Source organism: Xiphophorus couchianus, chromosome 24 (assembly GCF_001444195.1).
Source record: "Xiphophorus couchianus chromosome 24, X_couchianus-1.0, whole genome shotgun sequence".
In the NCBI taxonomy this organism is placed as follows: domain Eukaryota; kingdom Metazoa; phylum Chordata; class Actinopteri; order Cyprinodontiformes; family Poeciliidae; genus Xiphophorus; species Xiphophorus couchianus.
The window spans coordinates 7,427,214-7,448,588 of record NC_040251.1 but is presented as its reverse complement, the minus strand read 5'-3'; the positions used below and the strand labels follow the sequence as shown (position 1 = coordinate 7,448,588).

The window sequence follows — 21,375 nt, the reverse complement described above, 5'->3', positions numbered from 1 at the left end:
CAGATTGTGTTTTTGACCGACTTCAGATTTGGAAGATCCCACTGAATGTTGGTGAGAGAGGACTCTCTGGAACGTGTGGATCTCTCCAATCACACATTTTTGAGGGATTGTCACATCATGTTCAGTTTCATTGGTGAGAACAACTGGTATCAGGTAGAGTGCTCGCTCAGGTAAGCTGATGAGACTTGGCTTTACTAGGACACCCCCAGGTAAGGTTGAAAAGGATGGGTGCTCTAGCAGCACGGATCTCTCTGTGGTATTAGTTGACACTGCTACCAAGCTTTCCAGGACAACTGTCTGGCCTGCTGGGACTAGCTGAGGGCCTTTGTTATACATGGTTGCTAGACCAAGGCTACTGCCTTTGGTCTGTTTGTGTCTTAACTCTAGCACTTTTAACACTGCCTTATAACCATCTGAAATGAGAGGCTGCAGTCCGGGACATGCTTCGTTATACAATTCATAAAGCACATCTAAGGTGTTAGTTCCAATTAACACCAAAGACTGGGAAGCAGCTCGAATGTTTGGCACGACTAAGGCAAGTGTTGACACATCGGCTTCAATGCCGAGAAACTCTTTTGGAAAAGTGACGTTCATTTCAATGTACCCTAAGTAAGGCACTGATTGGCCGTTTGCACCTTCTACTTCGAGTAGGTCAAAAAGTGGCTTAATCTGATGACTAGACAGATGTTGTTCATAATATGATTGTGGGACCGTGGTCACCTGGGAGCCAGAATCGAGTAAGCAGTTTACAGTATTGCTGTCAATCTTTACTTGGGCTGTACTTTTAGTACCGATTAAACCTTGAGGCAGTTTGAATCTGCCGGTTTTAGTATGCGACTTTAAAATGGCACGTTTTTTAGTCGGCACATTTTGCTTGGGTTCAAGGGGACGGTTTGACTCTGTGGTAGCCTCTGTTTGTCCCTCAACAGAGGCAAACTTCAGTTTAAAGAAGCAGAGCCATTGTGTTGTCTATCCCATATTTGCCTTTTTGCTTTTAGTTCTTTACGTTTTGCCTCTACAAGTGCAGGGTTTGGCTCAGATTCACAGTTGGCAACAATATGTCCGTCCTCCCCACAGCGAAAGCAGTACCAAGGCTTGGGCCGTGAACTAGGGCGGCTGTGTGAAGGTAAGTTGGGTTCAGGGTTTGCATGGTCAGGTTTTGTTGTTTGGTTCTTCTTAGGTACTGTTTGTTTCTTTTGTTTCATAACTGCTGCTAATTGGCTTTTTAAATCAGCAACCTGTTTTTTCAGATCACTTAAAGTGTTTGAAGTTGTTTCGGAAAAGTCCATTTTTGTTTCAGTGACAGTTTGTTCATGTGACGCTGCTTTTTGTTTGGTTGCACTAAAGTGTTTTCTCATTCTTGTGCTTTTAACTTCTTGTCTGTTTTCTGCAATACGGAGTAGGAGTAATAGTTCTGCAAACGTGGGCAGATTATTTTTCTTTAACTCCAACTGCAGTTCTGTCAGCAGGTTATCATCCCAACAGCCTCTTTGAAATTGCTTAAGAAGCTGTCTGTCTCTTTCTCGGGGGTCTACACCACCCCGGCGCACTGCAAGACTCAGTGCCACCTGTAGGCGTTGCAAGTACGCAGATGGTTTCTCCCCAGGATCCTGCAAAGTGTTCATGAATCGCACAAGCAGTTCCTCACCATCTTCAACAGTGCCAAATGCCGACTCAAGCAGCCTAAGATAGTCATCAACGGATGCATCAGGCCCAAGAGGCCGAATGACATCTGAAGCTGGAGTGAGAAGGCTTTCAAGAATTTTTCGGGTTTTTTCCAAGTTAGAAAGAGATGTGTCTCCCATCATTAAGTCAACATGGGAACGCCATGTTTCATAGTCAACTTCGGGATATGGTCTAGGGTTTCTTCCAGAAAAAGCTCTCAACCTAAGGGTGGAGTGACCATTAGATGTCTTCTCTGTAGTTTTGACAACATGTTCAACCACAATCCTCTGTACTTCAGGTGAGACTAGATCGGTTTGACTTAATATATGAGGTTTCTGATTAAGTTTCAAGGAACTTGGGTTAGGGCTCTGAACAAGCTTAGGAGAGTGGGGGTTATCAATGTGGTGTGGAGGGAAACCAACACTTTGTGTAGGCTCTGTGTCATTATTTGGACATGGGCTTGCAGCTGCCTCAACAGATCCCATGGACTCTTCAAACTTTGACATCACCTCCCTTAAGACTTCTTCAAAATCCTTCCCACTTAACTTAGCTAAGGTCTTTAGTTCAGTGAGGTAGGTATCAGTTACACTGCCCCCTACGGTTTTTGTGTAAACATCTGTTAGGGCGCGGACACAGTATTTAACATCTGGATTTTCAGCTGATGGATACAGGTAAGGCAATGCAGGTGTTAGCTCCTGAACAGCTAAATCAGAGCTAAACTCCACGACACAGTTCTGGTAAAACTCAGATGAGCTATCATCGACTGTTAGTGTCCTACTTATTGTACCACATTGTCGCAAGTAGTCAAAAACATCATCATCCTTTTCAGATCCAGTTAAACCGCTGACAATGACTGCATTTGGTATCTTAATTCCTAATTTTGCAATGAAATCCATAGTACCAATGTGTTAACAGATAAAATTCAAATTGTTGTTCCACTGTTGTCACACAACTAGGCTCCTGGCTGTACTCGCCAAATTTTTTGTAACCTGCAACTCACAACAACAGGTTAATTAATTTATACTATATATATAGGAAGTTGGGCCTAATCAGAAGATTTTAAATTCTAGGGAACCCAGGTGTGAGCAACAACAGAACACACAGTGTCTACAAGAAAAGAGCAAATATTTAATATAATAAACAATTGTGGATCCACATTTAAAACAGACAAACAAATACTGCGCGCTTTTAAAAAATAAATAAATAAATAAATAAATAAATTGAATACTTCAGTCTCCAATGAATTAATTCTTCAGTCTCAAAGTCTCTCAGCTGGTGACCAGTCGGGTCACTATCTACCCGTGCGCCTGGTCCTCTGGGCTGGGGCTCGCCATCCAGTTTCAGGTGAAGAGGGTCTTGGAATCTTTGGCCCTCCAAGCCAAAAGTGTACTGTACAAACTCCAAAAAAAAAAAACCTGACCGATGCTCCGAGCTGTCAACGGCTATTTTTCGGGCTTCAGCTGTTCACGGGGGAAACCCTCCGAGATCAATTTCCAGATTCGTCAATTTCTTTCTACCTCTTACGGAAACGACCGTCAGCTGTTAGCTCTCAAGCGTTCGCAGCGAAGCAACCGTCAGCTGTTAGCTTTCAAGCCTGTCTGCCGCGCTCCGAACGAAACAACCGCCAGCTGTTAAAAAGGGGCGGGACGATCAACCCCATTGGCCGACACGAAACCAGACCGCGCCAGCCATTGGCTGCCTAATCTGTCAATAGAAGCTAACACTAAAAGCATATTTCACATTTTTTGAAGATTTACGTAATTACCTTTTAGCTATTTTGGTAGAATAAGACATTGAATCAACATCTATTATTTTTTTCTTGTGTTTTTAAACACTGGGTTACATTCAGGTTTAGCGCAACTAGCTCTTTAGCTACAATGACCACCACTGGTAAAATGCTAAAAGCAACAAGTAACACAAACACAAAATCTAATAAGGTCATTAGCTCCACTGCATTACTCTTCAGTGGAACATCTGCTTGTCTGCAGGTTTCACAGAAAACTAATATTCAAAATGCAAAAATGAACTGTAGCTATTTAATATGTCCTACCAATTTTTGTATTTCTGCAATAAAAAACAAAAATCCGCTGATTGTTGCTTAAAAAGTGAACGCTAATGCGACAACTAAGTACATCAGTGTTAAATTAATATGTAATACGTAGAAATATCAAAATTAGGTTTAAATACGCAGATTTAGAAAGTAGCAAGTAGTTTTCATATGAAAAGTGAAATCCAAGACATGATGCGATTAAACAGAAACTCATTGAACAGTTTGTATCTGCAGGTGAAACGGAAAGTTTATCCGAGGGATGAGGAATTACGCACATTTTTTATGATTCTTTATTAAATAACTACAAAGACTGTCAAATGGATAAAAATATTTTATAAATTTACCTTTTTTTCTAGAAAAATTTGGGAATTAATCTAAACATTTCTCAGGTATTTTTTTTCTTGCAAATTTTCAACTTATAAAATTTCAAAAAGTCAAAATTTTTCCAAGTTTTGAAACGTAGAAATTTCCTTGTTTTTTCTAGAAAATTTTGGAGATTACTCTAGAAATACATCTAGTCTAATCTAGATTAATGTAAACATTTCTTAGATCGTTTTGTACCAAATTTTTTACTTTTCAAACTTACAAAAGTTGTGAATTTTCAATGTTTGAAACTCAGAAATTTTCTTGTTTTTTTTTTTTGTTTGTCTTCTAGAAAATTTGGGGGATTAATTCTGAAATTTTTGAGTTTTTTCTACCAAATCTTTGATTTTTAGAGTTTTGACTCAGAAATTTCCAAGACTTTTCTAGAGTTATTTTGTTGGAAATTTACTTCTCCTTTTCATTTTTCTTTCTACCTACAACGACCCAAATATTGCACCGTACCAAACAGAAAACAGCATAAAGTGAATTTTTCACCCACACGTTTCTCTTTCTTGTTCTGGGATTCAGAAGGCCATCTTTAATTTACTTAGCAACTGGTTCTGCTTAAGAATGACCATTGGCGCCCTCTACTGGACGGAGGCTAAACTACAACACGAATAGAACGTTATTAGTTAATTTGATTAATTGCTAAATATCATTAGCAAAATTATATTTTATCATCTTGCTAATGATAAAATATTCCCACTCCTAGTAAATGTTACCAACTAGTGAGAGAATCCGTTTCAGATTTACAGTTTTAGAGGAAGAGCAGAGAGGGACCCAGCGTTTACTGAAGGAGGAACCAGAGATGAGAGCCAGAGGAAAAAGCGGGACAAAAGAAACCAAAACGCGAGTGAGGATGAGGAGGGGGAAGGTTGGAGCGGTGCATGCAGTGATGCAGAGGGGGCAGGGCTCAGTGGGTGTAGCTTTCCCTGCTAAAAGCCTTGACTCATTGTTGTGCACTGTACTCATCAGATAACATTATGTCAGAGCCATCAGAGTTTCTGCAGGAAGACGAGTGTTAATGCACGAGGATCACATCACCGACCCAAACTGAACGCATCTTTCTGCTTTTATTATGGCTCTGCAACAAAAAATTGCATTATTTAATATATTAAATGAATTAGATCAACTCTGAATGAACGCTTAACTGAGCAGCAGTCAGAGAAGCCAGCTCATGCAGAATGAGGGTAATTTTTAGGGGCTTTTTGGACATATTTAGGGTGGGAGGAATCACATGATGTCTCACAAGAGCATAAAGACACTCCTTCTTCCTACAGTCGTCCAATTTTTTATGCTCCTCTTGTTCCCCCTCTGCCTTCTGGCTCTGCTTCGTTTCTCCAGCCACTTATCCACTTTCCTTCATTTTATTCAGGAGTATTTTCCCTCAGACTCTCTGATATTTTCTCCCTGTGCCTTTTGGACAGAGCAGGTTAGCCTCTGGTATTTTCCTGTGTGAATGCAGTGAAGGCGTGTCAGCGCTGATATCATGCCGATCTGCGTACTGATTCCCTCATGATCTCCTTGACTTCCTGTTGGTTTGTCTGCGAGTCGCTGCAGTGAGCTAAGCTGCTCATCGCAGTCCAGAGGCAGTAATGGTCAGCATTGGCCTTGTGACCTACTTTGCACACACTGCAGGGGACGGAGGGTGTGTGTGGTTTTCACAGGGATATTCAGATAAAGTGCCATCTGTTCTGCACATCTCACTGACTTGGAGAGGAGATGCTGATGTAAGAGTAGTGAAACACAAAAACTACCCCTTCCTTCGGGTTTAAAAACACAAAACAATATGCAGCTTAATTAGTAATACTAATGACCAAAGGTGGGCACTGCTGGCTAAAGAGTTAGCCATGCTAACTCTAAAGAAATATACATAAACATTAGTTCAATTAATGTTAAAGAACTAAGCCAGTATAGAATTTAGCGGAAGATAAAGCTAAAGTGCTACTAGTTATTTCATTTTAAATTATATCGGCCCTTTAAGGACTACAGCCTTCAAGCACTAATTAAATTTTATTTTATAATTTTCATGTTCTATAATATCTTTAGATAACATATTTATGTTTATGTTCTCTACTGTGCATGTTTTATTTGTTCCTGTATGTTTCTTGTTTGAAATGAAATTATTGGGAAAATGTAGACAGGAAACAGAACTGCTGTGAAAACAGACTTCAAAATAAGATCCTGGATATAAACATATAACTACTTAAAGGATCCTTAACAGACAATAACAAAAACTTCAACACAGATGTTTAACTTTTGCCAACTGAAAGTTTACAAAACAACCATGTTAGCGTTTGAAATTTATCAGAAAAAAATCAATTTAGGGGAAGCTAAGTGCGCTAAACAAATTTAGCTCTAAACCACTAAACAATAAATCAGCTACACTATCAACAGATTAGCATGAGTGTGTCCTCCACTGCTTGTGATGCGCACCATGATGCGTAACCATGGCAATGAGGTGTTTTATTGGAATCCCCAAAGCTCAAATATTTCCTAAAATACAGTACGTTTTTTAATTGAATCGAGTTTGAAGTTACGATTCATAATTTGTTTTAGAGATTTTTCCCAGAATGTTCAGATTTGAATACAGAATATTTTTTAGTGAAACTAGCGCTATGCTAACTCACTTTGAGGGTATTCCTGGTGCGTTTCCTGCTGACCTGCAGTTTCCTCTACTCTTCCCCTCAGATTGCCCTCGTTCAGCCTCCTTTTGCTGTTTTCTTGTCTCAGATATGAGATTTTCCCTCCAACCTGCAGCTGGATTCTCTCTTTAACTCGTCAGATTTCCTGAATTAAACTCCAGAAACAATCCCTGCTGACGCTACCAGATATTCAGTTTGATTCATAAAACTGACAAAACCACATCGTCCTAAATAAACTATGATGATTAAACAAAACACAACAGAGGTTAACAGACTGAAAACTCCCATTAAAATGAAACAAACATCATGGTGCTTTGAAACGGTGTAAATATTTCAGTAACTGAGGAACATAAATAATTTCAGGTTTAACGCCTGCGGATAAAACAAGTGAATTTTCCTCAGGCAGGATGTGTGTCAACGGCAAATATTCCTCATGAAGACTGTGATACTTTCCATTTACTCAGAGCTCAAGATATTTAGTTTCTTATTTAATTTAAAAGCGAGCAAGCAAATTGTTCTCTACATGTTAAAATTCACATATATTTGAGCTGGATGGCTTTCCATATCTCTCGCTGTTAGATTTACAACGTTTGGCGTCTCATTCCCAACTGAATGAGACGCCAAACGTTGGGAGGAAAAACTCGAGTCAGTTGGTTGTTCAACAGTAAATTATTTTTTTCTGCTGAGTATTCATTAATGAATCGGTGTTTACATAAACACAACACTTTGACTTTTTTTAAATTCTGCACCGATAAACCAGCCAATGTATGAAAAAATTAAAAGTACTACTATAACGTTGTACACGTCGCTGCCATGATTTTTAATTATTAAACTAGCTTATTCACATGTGATTTTTATTTAATTCCTTATTTAATTTAAACACCATCATCGCAAAATTGTGTATTTTTCCACATTAGAAGAATATAGACAGAAATGAATGGGAACGCAGCTGTAAGGAGCAGAACCTGAAGCTGAAACATGGAGAATAAGTTTCTGTTTCTGCTGGTTTTCCTCTTCCAGCATCCATTCATCTCAGCTCCTCTTCCTCACACCTTTCTCCCCCACCTCTCACTTTGCTCCTTCCCGTCCATCTCAGCCCCTTGCTGCACCGTCTGTGCGTGTGTGTGTGTGTGTGTGTGTGTGCTTTATCTCTCGCGGCTCCGTCTGCGGCCTTGAGAGGTGAAAGATAATGCCGGCAGCCCCTCCCTGCCAGCCTCCCACTCACACAGACTGATTGAGGAGCACAAAGACCCAGACTATGGAGCGGCTCTCTCCCTCGACCTCGCTCCATGCACCACTCCTACACACACACACGCATTTGCATAAAACCCAACTCTGCTGGAACACACACACACTCTCCCTCTCAATGTCAGCTCTGACTTATGATGCGCCGGCATCTCTGCATCATCTGAATCTGAGTCCAGAACCAGCAGCTAGCTAACATGCTAAGCTAACTAGATTTACAACAACAGGGCTGTACAAACTTTTCGTCACTTGGGCCAAAATTGTTGAGTCGGTAGAAGTCAAGGACAAAAAAAGAAAATAGGAAAAAAAAACTTCAACAGGGGTGACCAAAGTGCGGTGCAGGGGCCATTAGTGGCCCCTGGACTGATTTTGTGTGGCCCACAACGACAGCTCAAAATTGGTCCAGATTTGACCAGCAGATGCAGGCAAAATGTAACATTATGTTTATTCAGAGACTTTTACTGAATTGATGCACCCAAATCAGCTGTTATTTCATTTATTAAAATTGGCAAAATATAGAAAACGTTTTGAAAGATTGAAATCCTGTTTTTACTGCTGATAATAAATTTTTCTATCAAGTTCAAACTAGAAAACTAGATGTTTTTCTATGACGGCGCATTAGGACCATTGTATATACATATATATAAATACATATATATGAAAAAAGGAGATTTCCACCAAAAAAATTCAAAGACTTTCTACAAAAAAACGTTGAAATTTCTGAGTTTTGAAAGTTGGCCATTTTTGGCTTAAAATTCCAAAATCGAAAATGTTTGACAATTTTTCTAATTGACAAATCTGAATTTCTGATTTTTTTGGTGGAAATGTACTTTTCCTCTATTTACTTATTATTTTATCTACAATGGTCGTATCACACCATCATAAAAATCTCTTAAGTTTTGAACGACAATAAATAGCCATTTCTGAAACTTTTTGTCACAATGGCCAAGATTGTCAAAAGTAGTCCCAGACCGGAAAAAAACAAAAAACAAAACTAAAATCATTGTAAGTAAAAAATAGAAAAACAAAAAAGAGTAAATTTCCACCCAAAATTTTTTAGAAATTTTGATTAATCTCAGATATTTTCTAGAAGAAAATATAGAAAACTTTCAATTTTTGGAATTTTTCTAAGCTCAACAAGTTGAAAATGTTCAACACTTGAATCTCAGAAATGTATCTACTGGAATTATAAATGTAATATACTTTGGGGTCCAAGGACTGAGCTTTGTGGTACCCCAGATGCGACTTCTGTTCACTCCAATGAGAAGTTGAAACATTCTGTATTTGAGACTGGAACCAGTTCAGCTTTTTCAGTCATTCTGCTGGTGAACAAACAGTTCAGATTGAAGAATCAGTCCAGAGATCTGATGTCATCTCAGCGGTATCCGAGACGGTTTTACATTAATTTCAAACTAAAGGACATTGATCAGAGTATCAACCTGCAGGAAACTATACACTTTACCTGAATATGAATAATTACACGTCATTTTCATCTAGAGGAGTGAAGGAGGAAGGAAAGGTTTCCTTGACAACCATATGAAGGGAATTGAGAATATTCTGCAGAACAAAGAGGGACATTATACATCATATGTTTCAGGCTCTTAAGAAAATACTAATGGCCACAAGACATTTGACTCTCGTGGTGTTGGATTAATATCAGCTGCTCATGTGGTTCATGTAAAAAACACATTTTTCCGCCTTTGAACTGAAACGTTCTGAACAATAAGAACAAAAACAGCAAATACAGGTAAAAAACAGCCTCTTTATTTGCTTTTGTTTGTTTTTTAGCAGGAGATGTGTTGAGTTTAGCAGAAATGATCGCAGCTTCATTTACATCCGCCCACACACGAGCAATAAACTCTTCTACCTTCAGTCTTAAAACAATAATTTGTCAAACCCCGTTGGAAATCCCAACAGTCGGTAGAAACTAAATGTCTACTAAAGATTTTTCACATTAAAAATGAGGAAAATACAGAAAAACCTCCCCGATTCGACCCATGCCCACTTTTAATACTTTACTGTTAGTTTGCTGCAGGGTGACAGAGTTTTTTACTCCCCTTATAATAAATAGTTAATAGATATGTTATTAATTAATTTCTAAACAGTTTATAAATCATTAATAACTGTGAGAAGGCGACTAAATCTACTGGATTCTTGCCTAATAGTGAGCCAAATCTGTTCACCTATGCATTTTATCTAACATTTACTTACTTAATAAACAGTTATTAATGCTTTATAAAGTGTTTATAGATTAACTGATAACATAATTATGTATCAACCATCCATAAGAGGAGCCTTATCCGTTTCCTCACTCTGTTATCATGTGTAGATGAATTGCAGCTATAGGATCATTAACTTAATATTCTCTCTTTATTTTGTTTTGCATAGAAAGTACTCCTGGCTCAGTGCTTCTGTTTGTAGCTTCCTTACTTTCCTGGATGTTATCACCAGCTATGTTTCCATTGACCAAAAAATTGCGCAAATTAAAAATACGAAAATATTTGCTTAATCGAAACACGGCAATTTTAAAAAAGTCCTGTTTTTCTGTAAACTTTTAGCGCTGGGAAGGGGGGGTGTTTCAGCCATATTGATACAGGAATCACGTTATCAACAGGCGGATTACTACTGACGGAAATGCCAAAGACGACAATGACAGGAAGTGGTCTTCATCATGGTTTATTTTTGGTTTTTGTCTAACAATGTGCAGCTGGCTCCACCAGAGTTCTCTCAGTTCATAAAAAGTTGTGTATCATTGAATCCACATCTCTTAAAATGGCCGACAACAATTTCTGTAAAACGCTGCATACATAACCTCTCCAAAATAGGCGGGGCTTGTTTCTCAGATGCCTGAATAAGACGCTGACGTCTCCTCTGATTGGCTGGTAGATGATGAGTGCTAGCACCATGACTGAATTATTAACATATCTCATAAAAATGTGCACAAAACTAAAATAATCTGATAATGTTGAAAAAACACAATTTTGTAATTGCAGTGTTTCCATTAAATAATAAATGAAAATTAAAATCACACATTAATAAGTTTGTTCACGTGCTAAGTCATGATCCTCCAACCACTTCCTGTCATCTTCTTCGTGGTTTCCACCAATAGTAACATCAAAGCGGCAAAACTTTTTATCAAAAAACAATTTTTTTCAAAACTGCCGTCTCTACATTAAGGGAATTTATTTTCGTAATTTCGTCATCACGCAGCTAGTGATGACGCTATGCTAGTCAGATTGTTTTTCTGTCCAATAGAACGTACTCTTCAGACAAACTTTGATAACAGAAACCATTCAGAATGTAAAAAAGCTCAACAGCAGGATCTGTTGATAGTTGGTGTAGAAAGACACTCATTCATTCGAGGTTATGGGGTGAAGGTACGTCCCTCCTATCTGTCCACAGAGACAAGGCCACGGACTGTTGTAAAACCAAACGGCTGTCCTCTGGGTGTGTCTGCTGCGTCTCTTTATTGTCATCTGAATTTATCTCCAAACAGTTCCAGGTATCTCCAGGTTTCCATCCAATAAAACGAGATTTAAATACTAGGAGATCAAAACGCTGTGTGTTCAACTGCTGGGAAAGGAAAGGGCAGAGGAACACCCGAGGACATGGAGGAGACAGGAAGTGAGTGCAGTGGAGGGAGACAAACATGGAGGACTATTGGAGATAAAACATCTGGGTTGTTTGGGATGAACATCTGTCTGATCTCCATCTCCTTCAGGGGAAATCTCTGTTCTTAATGTTTTTACCCCTTTTTTATTACAGTTGTTCTCATTCTGATACGTTTGTTTTCACTCAGTTCTCCAGTCATTTTTTTTCAGACATGTTTTATATCCATGGCTAAAATTTCAGAGCTGAACCTGCATAACTGGACATAGAGAAGCTTCAAAGTTTCACACAAAATATTGGAAAAAGAAAAAAACATTTCCTGGATCATAAATTACCTGAAGGCTGCAGTTTATAATGTTCATAAAAAATAGATTTTTACATATTTGTTGAAATTGTCACTAAGTCATGACTGATAATCTGTGAAAAAATTTAACTCCTCTTCATTGCGCCCCGTGCTACCTTGAAACAACCAATCAGAGCCAGGAGGCGGGTCTTAGTGCTGTCAATCACCCTTGTTTTCTGCTACCCTGGCCCTAGCATAGCCTGTTGTGAAAGATCAGGCTAGTTAGCATCGATGTTTCTCCACCATTAGCACACTTAGCAACAATTACATGAGGTTGATTGACAGCACTAAGCCCCTCTTCCTGGTTCTGATTGGTTGTTTTTGGTTCTTCAGACAGGACTAGCAGCACGAGGTGGAGGTGGAGGAGATCGATTGATTCACAGATTATCTGTCTAAAACTGTCACAACATGGTGAGAGTTATAAAAAAAAATGTTCTTTTTAAAAATTATATTCTGCAGCTTTAAATAAAGAGTTTTAGTTCTTGTGAAGAAGATTTAAGCAGTGAAGTAACTGCTAATATGCTAATAGTGAAGCTAACTTTGAAAACATTTAGCGCACTTAGCTCAGCTAAACATTAAATCTACCATTGAAAGTTTACAACCCTCAAGCACCAATCTGCTTTTTACAGTGTAACTTATATGCTCTATAATGCCCTTACATACTGCATTTATGTTTACATTTTGTCTTCTTCTGTCTGTCTTTTATTTTGCTTTTGTTTGTAAAATCTTTGGGAAACAAAAGAGAGAACGTGATGAGAGGAAACATTCTTCACCGACTTCAAAATAAGAGCATGAATATAAACCTTTTACTATTTGAAGAATTATAAACACAAACTTCAACACATATGTTGAACTTTATTCAACTGAAAGTCTACAAAACTGACAAGTAAATAAGCACTTTAGGATTTATCGCAAAAAACTGAATTTAAAAAGCTAAGAGCGTTAAAGGTTTTTGAAACTAGCAAAAATACTGAAAGATTTACTCCATTAAAATATTCATAAAACTTTGACTCATTTAGACTCACTAACATAATTAATAATAAAACAATGAACAATTTAAAGTAAAGAAAAAAACATAGTTAAAAAATTAACATTACAATGTTGACATAACTTAGAAATAACTTATAAAAATGTAAAATTTTAAGATAAGCCCACTTGAGGCAACTTTCTTTTAATTTCTCTAGCTACACTAAAAACTTACATTTATTGCATTAACTGGTCAAAAGAAACCAAATTAAGTTACAAAGACAAATAAAGTAAGTTTGACGAAATTAATTTGATTACATTTGGCAAATTAAGTTTTTTTAAAAATGGAGCTCCATTCTTCTGTGTAGTTAAACATACTTGGTAAAGTCAACTTATTTGAAGTTGTAGCAATAATTTTTATTAAGAGTTTTGAACTTGACAGTTAAAGTCGACACTACTGAGTCAAGTTGAGAGTAATTTTTTTAGTGTAGTGGAAGTGTGTCCACCACTGCTGAGGTAAAATTCAGGAAGTTAGAAGTCAAAAGTGGGTCAAAGTCAGACATTCTGGTCCAGCAAAAAGACAAAAAACGCAAATATGTTTTCAAATTAAACTCTTTGCAAAAATGAAACATTATCAGAGATTTTTAAAACACCAAACTAAAAGTAAAAAAACAACGTTAGTGTTTTTTTGACAGACTGTTTTGTGACCCATTTTGAGGAACTTTGGTGATTTTTAACGGACCTGCTGCTGGTGTGGGACATTGTGTCCCAGTGGAGGTGGAAGTCAACAACCGTGGGTACAAATTTCAGGCTGAAACCCTTTTTATGGAGCCAACCTTTACACACCTTCAATCATCCAAAACCATAAAGCAATAAAACACACAGTCCTGTCAAGGTTTTAAAACCTCTCCGTGGAAATGTACACACACTCCCAAAGTCTCAATGAAAACACACCTAACTGGGCTTGCTGAACAGAAACAAAGAAGCGTGGGTCGAGAATTTACAACCAGCTGAAATCTTTGTTTTTTGTGCAGTTTTAACATTTTCTTCATCAGAGCTCCTTTCACTCTGGAGTGGCGACATTTATTTATTGAACCTCAAGGGCAAATTGTTTATATGTTTACAAGATACTTTATCCAAAGTGTTAAATATTAGTAAAAACAAATATAACCATGAAAATATAAATTTATAAAAAATATATATATACAAGTGTGATATTGTAAGTAATTTAAATATGACTGAATATAAAATAAACAAAATAATGATGCACATTAAAATACGTTAATCTATATATAAAACTATAGAGACGACGCAGCGCAACGCAAGATCACGAAAAAAACTACTTAACAACAATGACTAGTATCGGTTTTAGCTGTCAAGTTGTCAACTTAACACAATAAATCTTAAATGTACGTATGATAAAATAATAGAAAAAGGGACGCAGTGCTTTGCTACTAATTGTTAACACTAAGACAACTAGATAAGAAAAAGCTTCAATTAAACTCAAAAGAGAAGGGGAGGGAAGTATGCTAGCTTGACTATGACAACCATAACATGTAGAATTCTGTGTTTTGGTTCAATACAAAAAAGGCGACCTAAACATCAACTCTGACAGATCATCAGCAGAGCAGGTATTTAAATTAGCTAATCTACCACCGCAGTGTTATCTTAGCTAATAGCAGCAGTAGCTAATCTACCACCGCAGTGCTATCTTAGCTAATAGCAGCAGTAGCTAATCTACCACTGCAGTGCTATCTTAGCTAATAGTAGCGGTAGCTAATCTACCACTGCAGTGCTATCTTAGCTAATAGCAGCAGTAGCTAATCTACCACATAGATCAGTTATTAATAATCTCCAAATAAACATCGAGCTTAAAAACATAAAACTGTAACGGACTGAATGTTCTGCTCTTTGTGTGGGAAATGTTTGATTGTTTTTTAGTGTTGAATATTGATGCATAAAGTGGGGTTGTCAGTCCGTTGCTATGGCAACGGGTTTACATGTAGTGTAGCAGACACAGAGTATGAGAAATAAGAAGAATTTGAGTGTTTTTGAGTTGTTTTTTAATGTTTTTTCTGCATTATTTTCCCTTTGCTGTGGCACACTGCTCTAAATTAATAATTAGGTCTTGGTTGAATGAAGTATTTATTTCCACTTTGGCTTTATGCTGTTTAGGTTTTATTCAAGTACATTTTTGTTAATGAGAGTGAGAATCCATTTTATTTTTGTTTTTGGTTGTTTTGTTTATTTTGTTTATCAGCTCCAGTGTTTAGTGTTCTTTTGAAAATTAAGTGTATCTATCTTTGGCAGGAAATCGCATGCATTACTACGTCATTTTCATTAAATCAGTGTAAAAAGGTCTTCAAACAATATTATTATTTCTTGCAATAATTTTTGAGACAATTAATTGCTCAGCAAAATTTGTTATCGTGACAGGCCTATTAATAATACCTTCAGCTCCGGGTTTCATTTTAATGAAATTCTTCTACTGCAGCAAACACATGGCAAGAAAAAGAACTGGGGTTTCTTGTGCACATGTGCAAAATTTCCGAATGTAAACAACATGCAACGCTTCAATAAATGAGTTCAGAGAAAACTTAGATCAAAATTTGTTCTTTTTCTTTCTACATAAATCTTCTATTTGTTTCTATTTTCTTCTCCTCCTGTCAGTCATATCATTTAAACAGAATATTTTAGCCATTTGAATAAAAAGCTGGTTTCTGAATCAAATTGTGGGCCTGAAAATCGTAATCAGATTGAGTTGAAAGACACTGAAAGTGTTGCATCTCCAGCAGACGCCAAAGTGACCAGAAACCTAAAATCACATGTAAAGATTTCAAAGACCCCCAGCAATTTGACTCCAAAGGACGACAGAGACTTATGTTCAGCAGCAATATTTAACTTCCATCACCATCTATCGTGAACTATAAATAGCAGCTTCTACGTTTCCCAGAATCCACTGATAAGTGACCTGAACTCATTGCTCTCAGGCCGAGAGAGCAAGAGTGATAATAATGGGTTGAGAAAATTGCAACTGCTGCAAACTCCATTAGGTCATTTTCCACAAAAAGCTTCATATCGCAGAACAACAGGAGAAAAACTCTGCCCTGCGCCACATTTTATTCTGCCACTGCACTGGAGAGCGTTTAAAGGGCTGAGCTCAAGCTGATTTCAGAGCTGGTTGCGTTTAGCAGGATGTTGTAAAAGGTGCAGAGGTCTGAAGCTCCGGCTGCTCCAGACATCGTTACAGTCAGGCAGGAGAACGGACCACTCCATTGCAAGGGAGGCGACTAATTGCTCCTAAAGACCGAACTCACATGGACACACACCAACACACACACAGCTAGTCCAGACAACAGGTCCGGCTCAGTGGAGGAGGGTGTTAATAATTAAGGAAGTCCTGAAGATACAGAAGCATCTCAACCTCAGAGCATGTGAAGCCAGCAGCTCAATTATTAAAGTCACTTTTCCTCTGGTGGGGTTCAAATCAAGAAAAGCATAAAAACACAATGACCCCTGCATGTTACTGTTTACATCCGAACATTTAGCGCCTGAGTTCAACGCTGGAGGGCAAAAACACGATTCTTTTACCTGCCTCCATTATAGCCGCGCTGCTAATATAAAATTATCTGTTAACAAAATGAAACCTGGAGATGTCGGTTTTAACTTAGTGTGCCACAGCAAAGGGGAAAAACGTTGAAAAATAACTGAAAACCACTCACTTTCTTCATTTTTCTCACTTTGTGTCGATACATGCAGACCTGTTGCCATAGCAACTGACAACAACGCCACTATACATTTCAGGATTCAACACCAAAAAACACTCAAACATTTCCCACACAAAGAACAGAACATTCAGTCCGTTACAGTGCTATGTTTTTAGGCTTGATGTTTATTTGGAGATTATTATTAAGGGATCGCTGTGGTAAATTAGCTGCCGTTGCCATTAGCTAATCTAACACTGTGGTGGTAGATTAGCTGATTTAAACACCTGCTCCACTAAACAAAAAAGTGTAAAACAACTGAAAATACCCCTTATATTCTAGTTTCTTCAAAGTAACAACCTTTTGCTGTGATTACTGCTTTGCACACACTCTGCATTTTCTTGATGAGCTTCAAGAGGTCGTCACCTGAAATGGTTTTCACTTCATAGGTCAACCTGCCCTGTCAGGTTAATAAGTGGGATTTCTTGCCTTATAAATAGTCATGAAAATAAAGAAAACCCATTGAATTAGAAGGTGTGTCCAAACTTTTGGTCTGTACTGTATTTTTCAGACAGTTGAAGACAATAATAATAAAATAAAGATGCACAAAAACTGACCAAACATTAAATTCAGTAGTTTTTCTCACATTTACTGCATCAGTCAGGACTTCCAACCTGACCAGGAATATTATCTGAACTTCAACACTAACTCAGGGTTGACAGGAAATTTGGAAAATTCCTCTCAACTCTAAACATTTTAACTCAAAAACCACCAGAAACACCGACACAAATCTGCGCTCCCTGCTCCTATCAATCAAATCTTTTCATTTTGCTGAATTAAATCAATATTTTTGGCAGTTCCTACCGTCGTCGTCCTTGCTGTGGATGTTCTGGGGACTGTGGCGGATCCTCTCCGTGCGGCTGGCCGGGCTCAGGTCCGACACCGCGCCCAGATCAGCTGCTAGCCATGTGGGCTCGCTCATCTCTGCCTCCTCCTCACTGCTCAGTGAACTGTCATCCTGAAAAACAAACGGAGAAAAGAAACGCTCAGAATCAACACGTTTTCTTTTCATTTTAGCTTCATTCAAGCATTAGCTTCTATAGCTGCCTTTACAAATCCACAAATCGCAATTACGAAAATACATTTGTTTAAAGGAAACACAACAATTTTGATAAAAGAAATGTTTTAATGAAAGGTTTTTATGCTAGAATATAGTGGTTTAGTGTATTTCACAAAACTGCAATGGCAAAAGAAATCCACATCACGAGTCACATGACCAACAACAGGAAGTTACTACTGGAGGAAACAACAAAGAAGACAACAGGAAGTAAAGGAACATTAATATTAATTGCAGTTTTGGTCGTCCAGAAACTGTGACAGATATTTTTTTTAGAGCTGAAAGAACATTAGCAGGTTTATTAAAAACCGTGTTATAAAAGTTGTTTCCTGGAAAATGTTCTTTTCTTTCTACAATGCCCAGAAAGAATGCTAATTTTTTTTAATAAAAAAAATGCTAATTCTTTTGGTGAAATGTTACATTCAGAAATGTAAACTTTTAAATGAAACACCATATTTTCTTAATTTTGTTAAGGATGTACGCCAAAGGATGTATTTAATTCAAACACAAGTTCAAAAATACTTTATTGATCCCAAAGAAAAATGTAATAAATTAAAAAATAAATATTAAATGAATTGTGCTAAATGGTAACGTTGTTGTTTTGAGACCAGTCGGACTCTGTGTTTATATTATCTGTAAAATAAACCCTTTAGAAATGATCCACACTATAATTTGGATTAAAATCACTTTAACAGAATCGATGGAAGCGACTTTAATTGAACCCAGATTCCAGGGAAATACTTTCACTGCTGTTGGGAAAAACAAAATTAAACCGTTTTATGGGAAAAGGGGGATTTCTGGGAAGGATCAGAAGCAATTTTCCGTCACTTTATGCAACTCAGAGCCAGACAAAAGCTTTTACCCAAAACATGAGTTAGCTAATACGACATAGAGTGAGATTTCTGACTCCTCTCAGTGAAGCTGCAGAAACTGATTTACACATAAAGAAAATGCTGCGACTTCATGCAGCTCAGGAAGAAATGAAACAGGTATTTATAAATGTTTTACTTCAGTCACAGTTGGATGGTAAACCTGGAAGAAGCAGTGAGGTGTTGAGTCCAACTTTTACTGCAGAAAACTGAATGTTTCTCAGAAGCAAACGATATGAAACATTAATTTTTATTCCCACTTTTCTGTCGCAGAAAAACAAAAAAGTTCAAATCAATTCTATTTGAATTCAATCAAAATTCAAATTCAAAATTACTTTATTAATCCCAAAGGAGAATAAATTATTTTGTAATTTATAAAAAAAAAATTTTCAAACACTTGTTGTAGATGATCTCCTGTAGCTGTCTGTATTACAGCAGATCAAAGAAAGCCTCTGACTTAAGACAGCAGCATTTTTTGTTTACGCATTTTGAATCATTACATTAGAAAAGGTTGAATACAAAATAACCTCCTCAATTTCTCAAGGAAGCTCTTATGTTAGCTGTGTAAAAACCGCAGAACAAATTCTGACGTGACAAACTTTCCTGCCCACAAGTGTCTATGCCTTACCAGAGGCACAAATGCAAAAAAAAATGATAAATCTAGTGTATTTTTTCTGTTATTGGAGGTTTTTATGAAAACACTAATCGCAAATCGTAGACGCTAACCAACCTGTTCCAATGTAACCAATAGGAAAATTCAACTGCAATACCCAGCGTCCAACCCAAAGAGGGCAGCACTGAGGTGCATTTAGGCCAAACACTACAGATTTAATCAAATTTACTCAAAAATGTCACAGACATTTTATCACCAAAAAAAAGTTGATTTAGGGTTTAGTAACTCTTTAAATCAGGGGTGTCGAAACTTTTTGCCCTAGTGGCCAAAACTGGCAAATTTAAACAAATTTTTATATAATCAAAGATCCAAAACATAAATAGGGATTTATCTTTTATTTGGTTAACAAAATCGTTCTTTCATGTAATAGAATCGTCTTTTTGTCCTAAAGCGTTGTGCACATGTGCAAAACTTCTGTACGTAAACAATAACATGCAACATGTCTATAGACTCATTTGACTCAGTTTCTGTTGATATCACCTCATCTGGTTTAAGAGTATAAAAGATAATCCTCATGTTCCTGGTGAAGATCTAAAAACAAACATCAGACGTTGGAGGAGTTTGAGCTGCAGGTTCGTCCTTCTACCTGCGCTGATTCAGTGATTCAGCAGTGACTCAGTTCTGGTGAACAGAACTTTCTCTGCCAACATGGCTGAACCAGCAGACATGCTGTCGCTTCAAATCGCCTTCATTCAGAGGAAAACTTCCCGCTCTACCAGCAGCGGAGCGCTTTCAGAAAACAAGGACGTGTTAAAGAAACGATGTTATATCTGCTCTTCTCACTGAGCTTCGGAGGAAACGGGTCATTCCAGGTGTTACATCCTCAGGTGCGAGGTGGATCGGTTGGGATCTAAATTTCTCACCTCGGCTCTTTGTGACACCAAACGACTCATTTGTTCTTTTGTCTGATTTTGTTTACAGAAACAAGAAAAAGTAAGTATTAATCACGCTAGAGGTTTATCATGTTTTCCCCAAGAAGCTACTTAGATTTCAGATCAAACACAAAGCAGTAGAGTAGAAGAAAAAAAACTAAATTAAAATAAAAATCTGAAAAATGTAGCTTAGCTGCTGGTCTTTTGGACATCTGGAGAATTAAACTAATGTTAATTTTTTCTGTGTAAATTATCTCAATCTCGGTTACATTGGAATGAAACACTCTGTGTGCATCTGAAGTCTTGACACAAACTCGATTGAATGCTGGTCTGAACTTTGACTAGGCCATTTTAACACTTGAATATGCTTTGATTAAAACCATCCATTGTATCTCTGGCTGTATTTTTAGGGTGGAAAATACAAATGAAAGCAAGTTTTTGAGATTTTATTTGTAAAAAACTGGGGGGAAAAATAAATAATTCTTTCATTGCACTTTGCAACCATCAGTGGTGGGGAAACTTCCACTAATGCGCTACTGGTGTAGCTACATTTTCATTTAGAGGTTTAGTGCTTTGGCTAAACAATATCTGCAGAGCTGATTCTTATGCCAAATAAGAAACAAACAGAAACAAACCAAAACATGGAAAAGATGTGAACATAAATAAAATATCTAAATGCATTATAGAGAATGTGAAATGTAAAGTTAAAATTAGATTGATGCCAGAGGGTTGTCAGTAGAGATAATCTGAATTAAAGTTAAAGCTTTAGCATTAGCAAAACTAAAGTTTATGATTAGCTCTTTATGGTTAGCGCAGTTCCACGCCTTCTGTGTTAGTTTCTCAGATGAAAATCTAATTAAAAGTTGTAGTTTTAGTCAGGCTCTAATTGTTTGTAGTTTGTATTTTCTGTGAGGCTGAAAGCAGGGAAGCCGGATAGCGATCCCAGGAACTCTCAGTGAGGCATTTTAATCAGCTCTGAGACTTTTCCGAGGCCGTTCCTTCCCAGCACAGAGGAGCATGAATCAACTCTGACAGCTGATCAAATCACAGCTCGCTCTAATCTACTCTTAATTCCTGCTCAAATACTACCAACAGCAGACCCAACAGCTCCTTCTCACCGCCGGTCAGCCACAGCGCTGCCACCTCTAAACGTCTTTTCTGCACACGACCGAGGCGCCACTGTCTTTACCTCCGGCTGAAACATTTACTGACAGGAACAAGGCAGACGTGTGATTTCAGGAGGATTACAGTTTG

At 37.6% G+C, this 21,375-nt stretch overlaps 2 protein-coding genes across 3 annotated transcripts in view; both read right to left on the bottom strand.

The window, feature by feature from the left end:
- Positions 1 to 21,375, bottom strand: part of nol4lb (nucleolar protein 4-like b) — an 88,325-nt gene that overhangs the window by 27,704 nt on the left and 39,246 nt on the right. For both annotated transcript variants that reach the window (XM_028010019.1, XM_028010021.1), the window contains one exon: positions 17,455 to 17,608. In XM_028010019.1, coding sequence (XP_027865820.1) covers positions 17,455 to 17,608 — 154 coding nt within the window. The remainder of the gene's footprint in view (positions 1 to 17,454; positions 17,609 to 21,375) is intronic.
- Positions 166 to 2,718, bottom strand: LOC114140264 (zinc finger CCHC domain-containing protein 12-like). The gene has a single exon (XM_028010022.1). It carries the CDS (start codon positions 2,559 to 2,561, stop codon positions 939 to 941), a length of 1,623 nt encoding a protein of 540 aa, XP_027865823.1. The 5' UTR covers positions 2,562 to 2,718; the 3' UTR covers positions 166 to 938.

Excerpts from the sequence above, each read along its gene's own strand:
- LOC114140264 (XM_028010022.1), bottom strand. The coding sequence starts at position 2,561 with ATGGATTTCATTGCAAAATTAGGAATTAAGATACCAAATGCAGTCATT.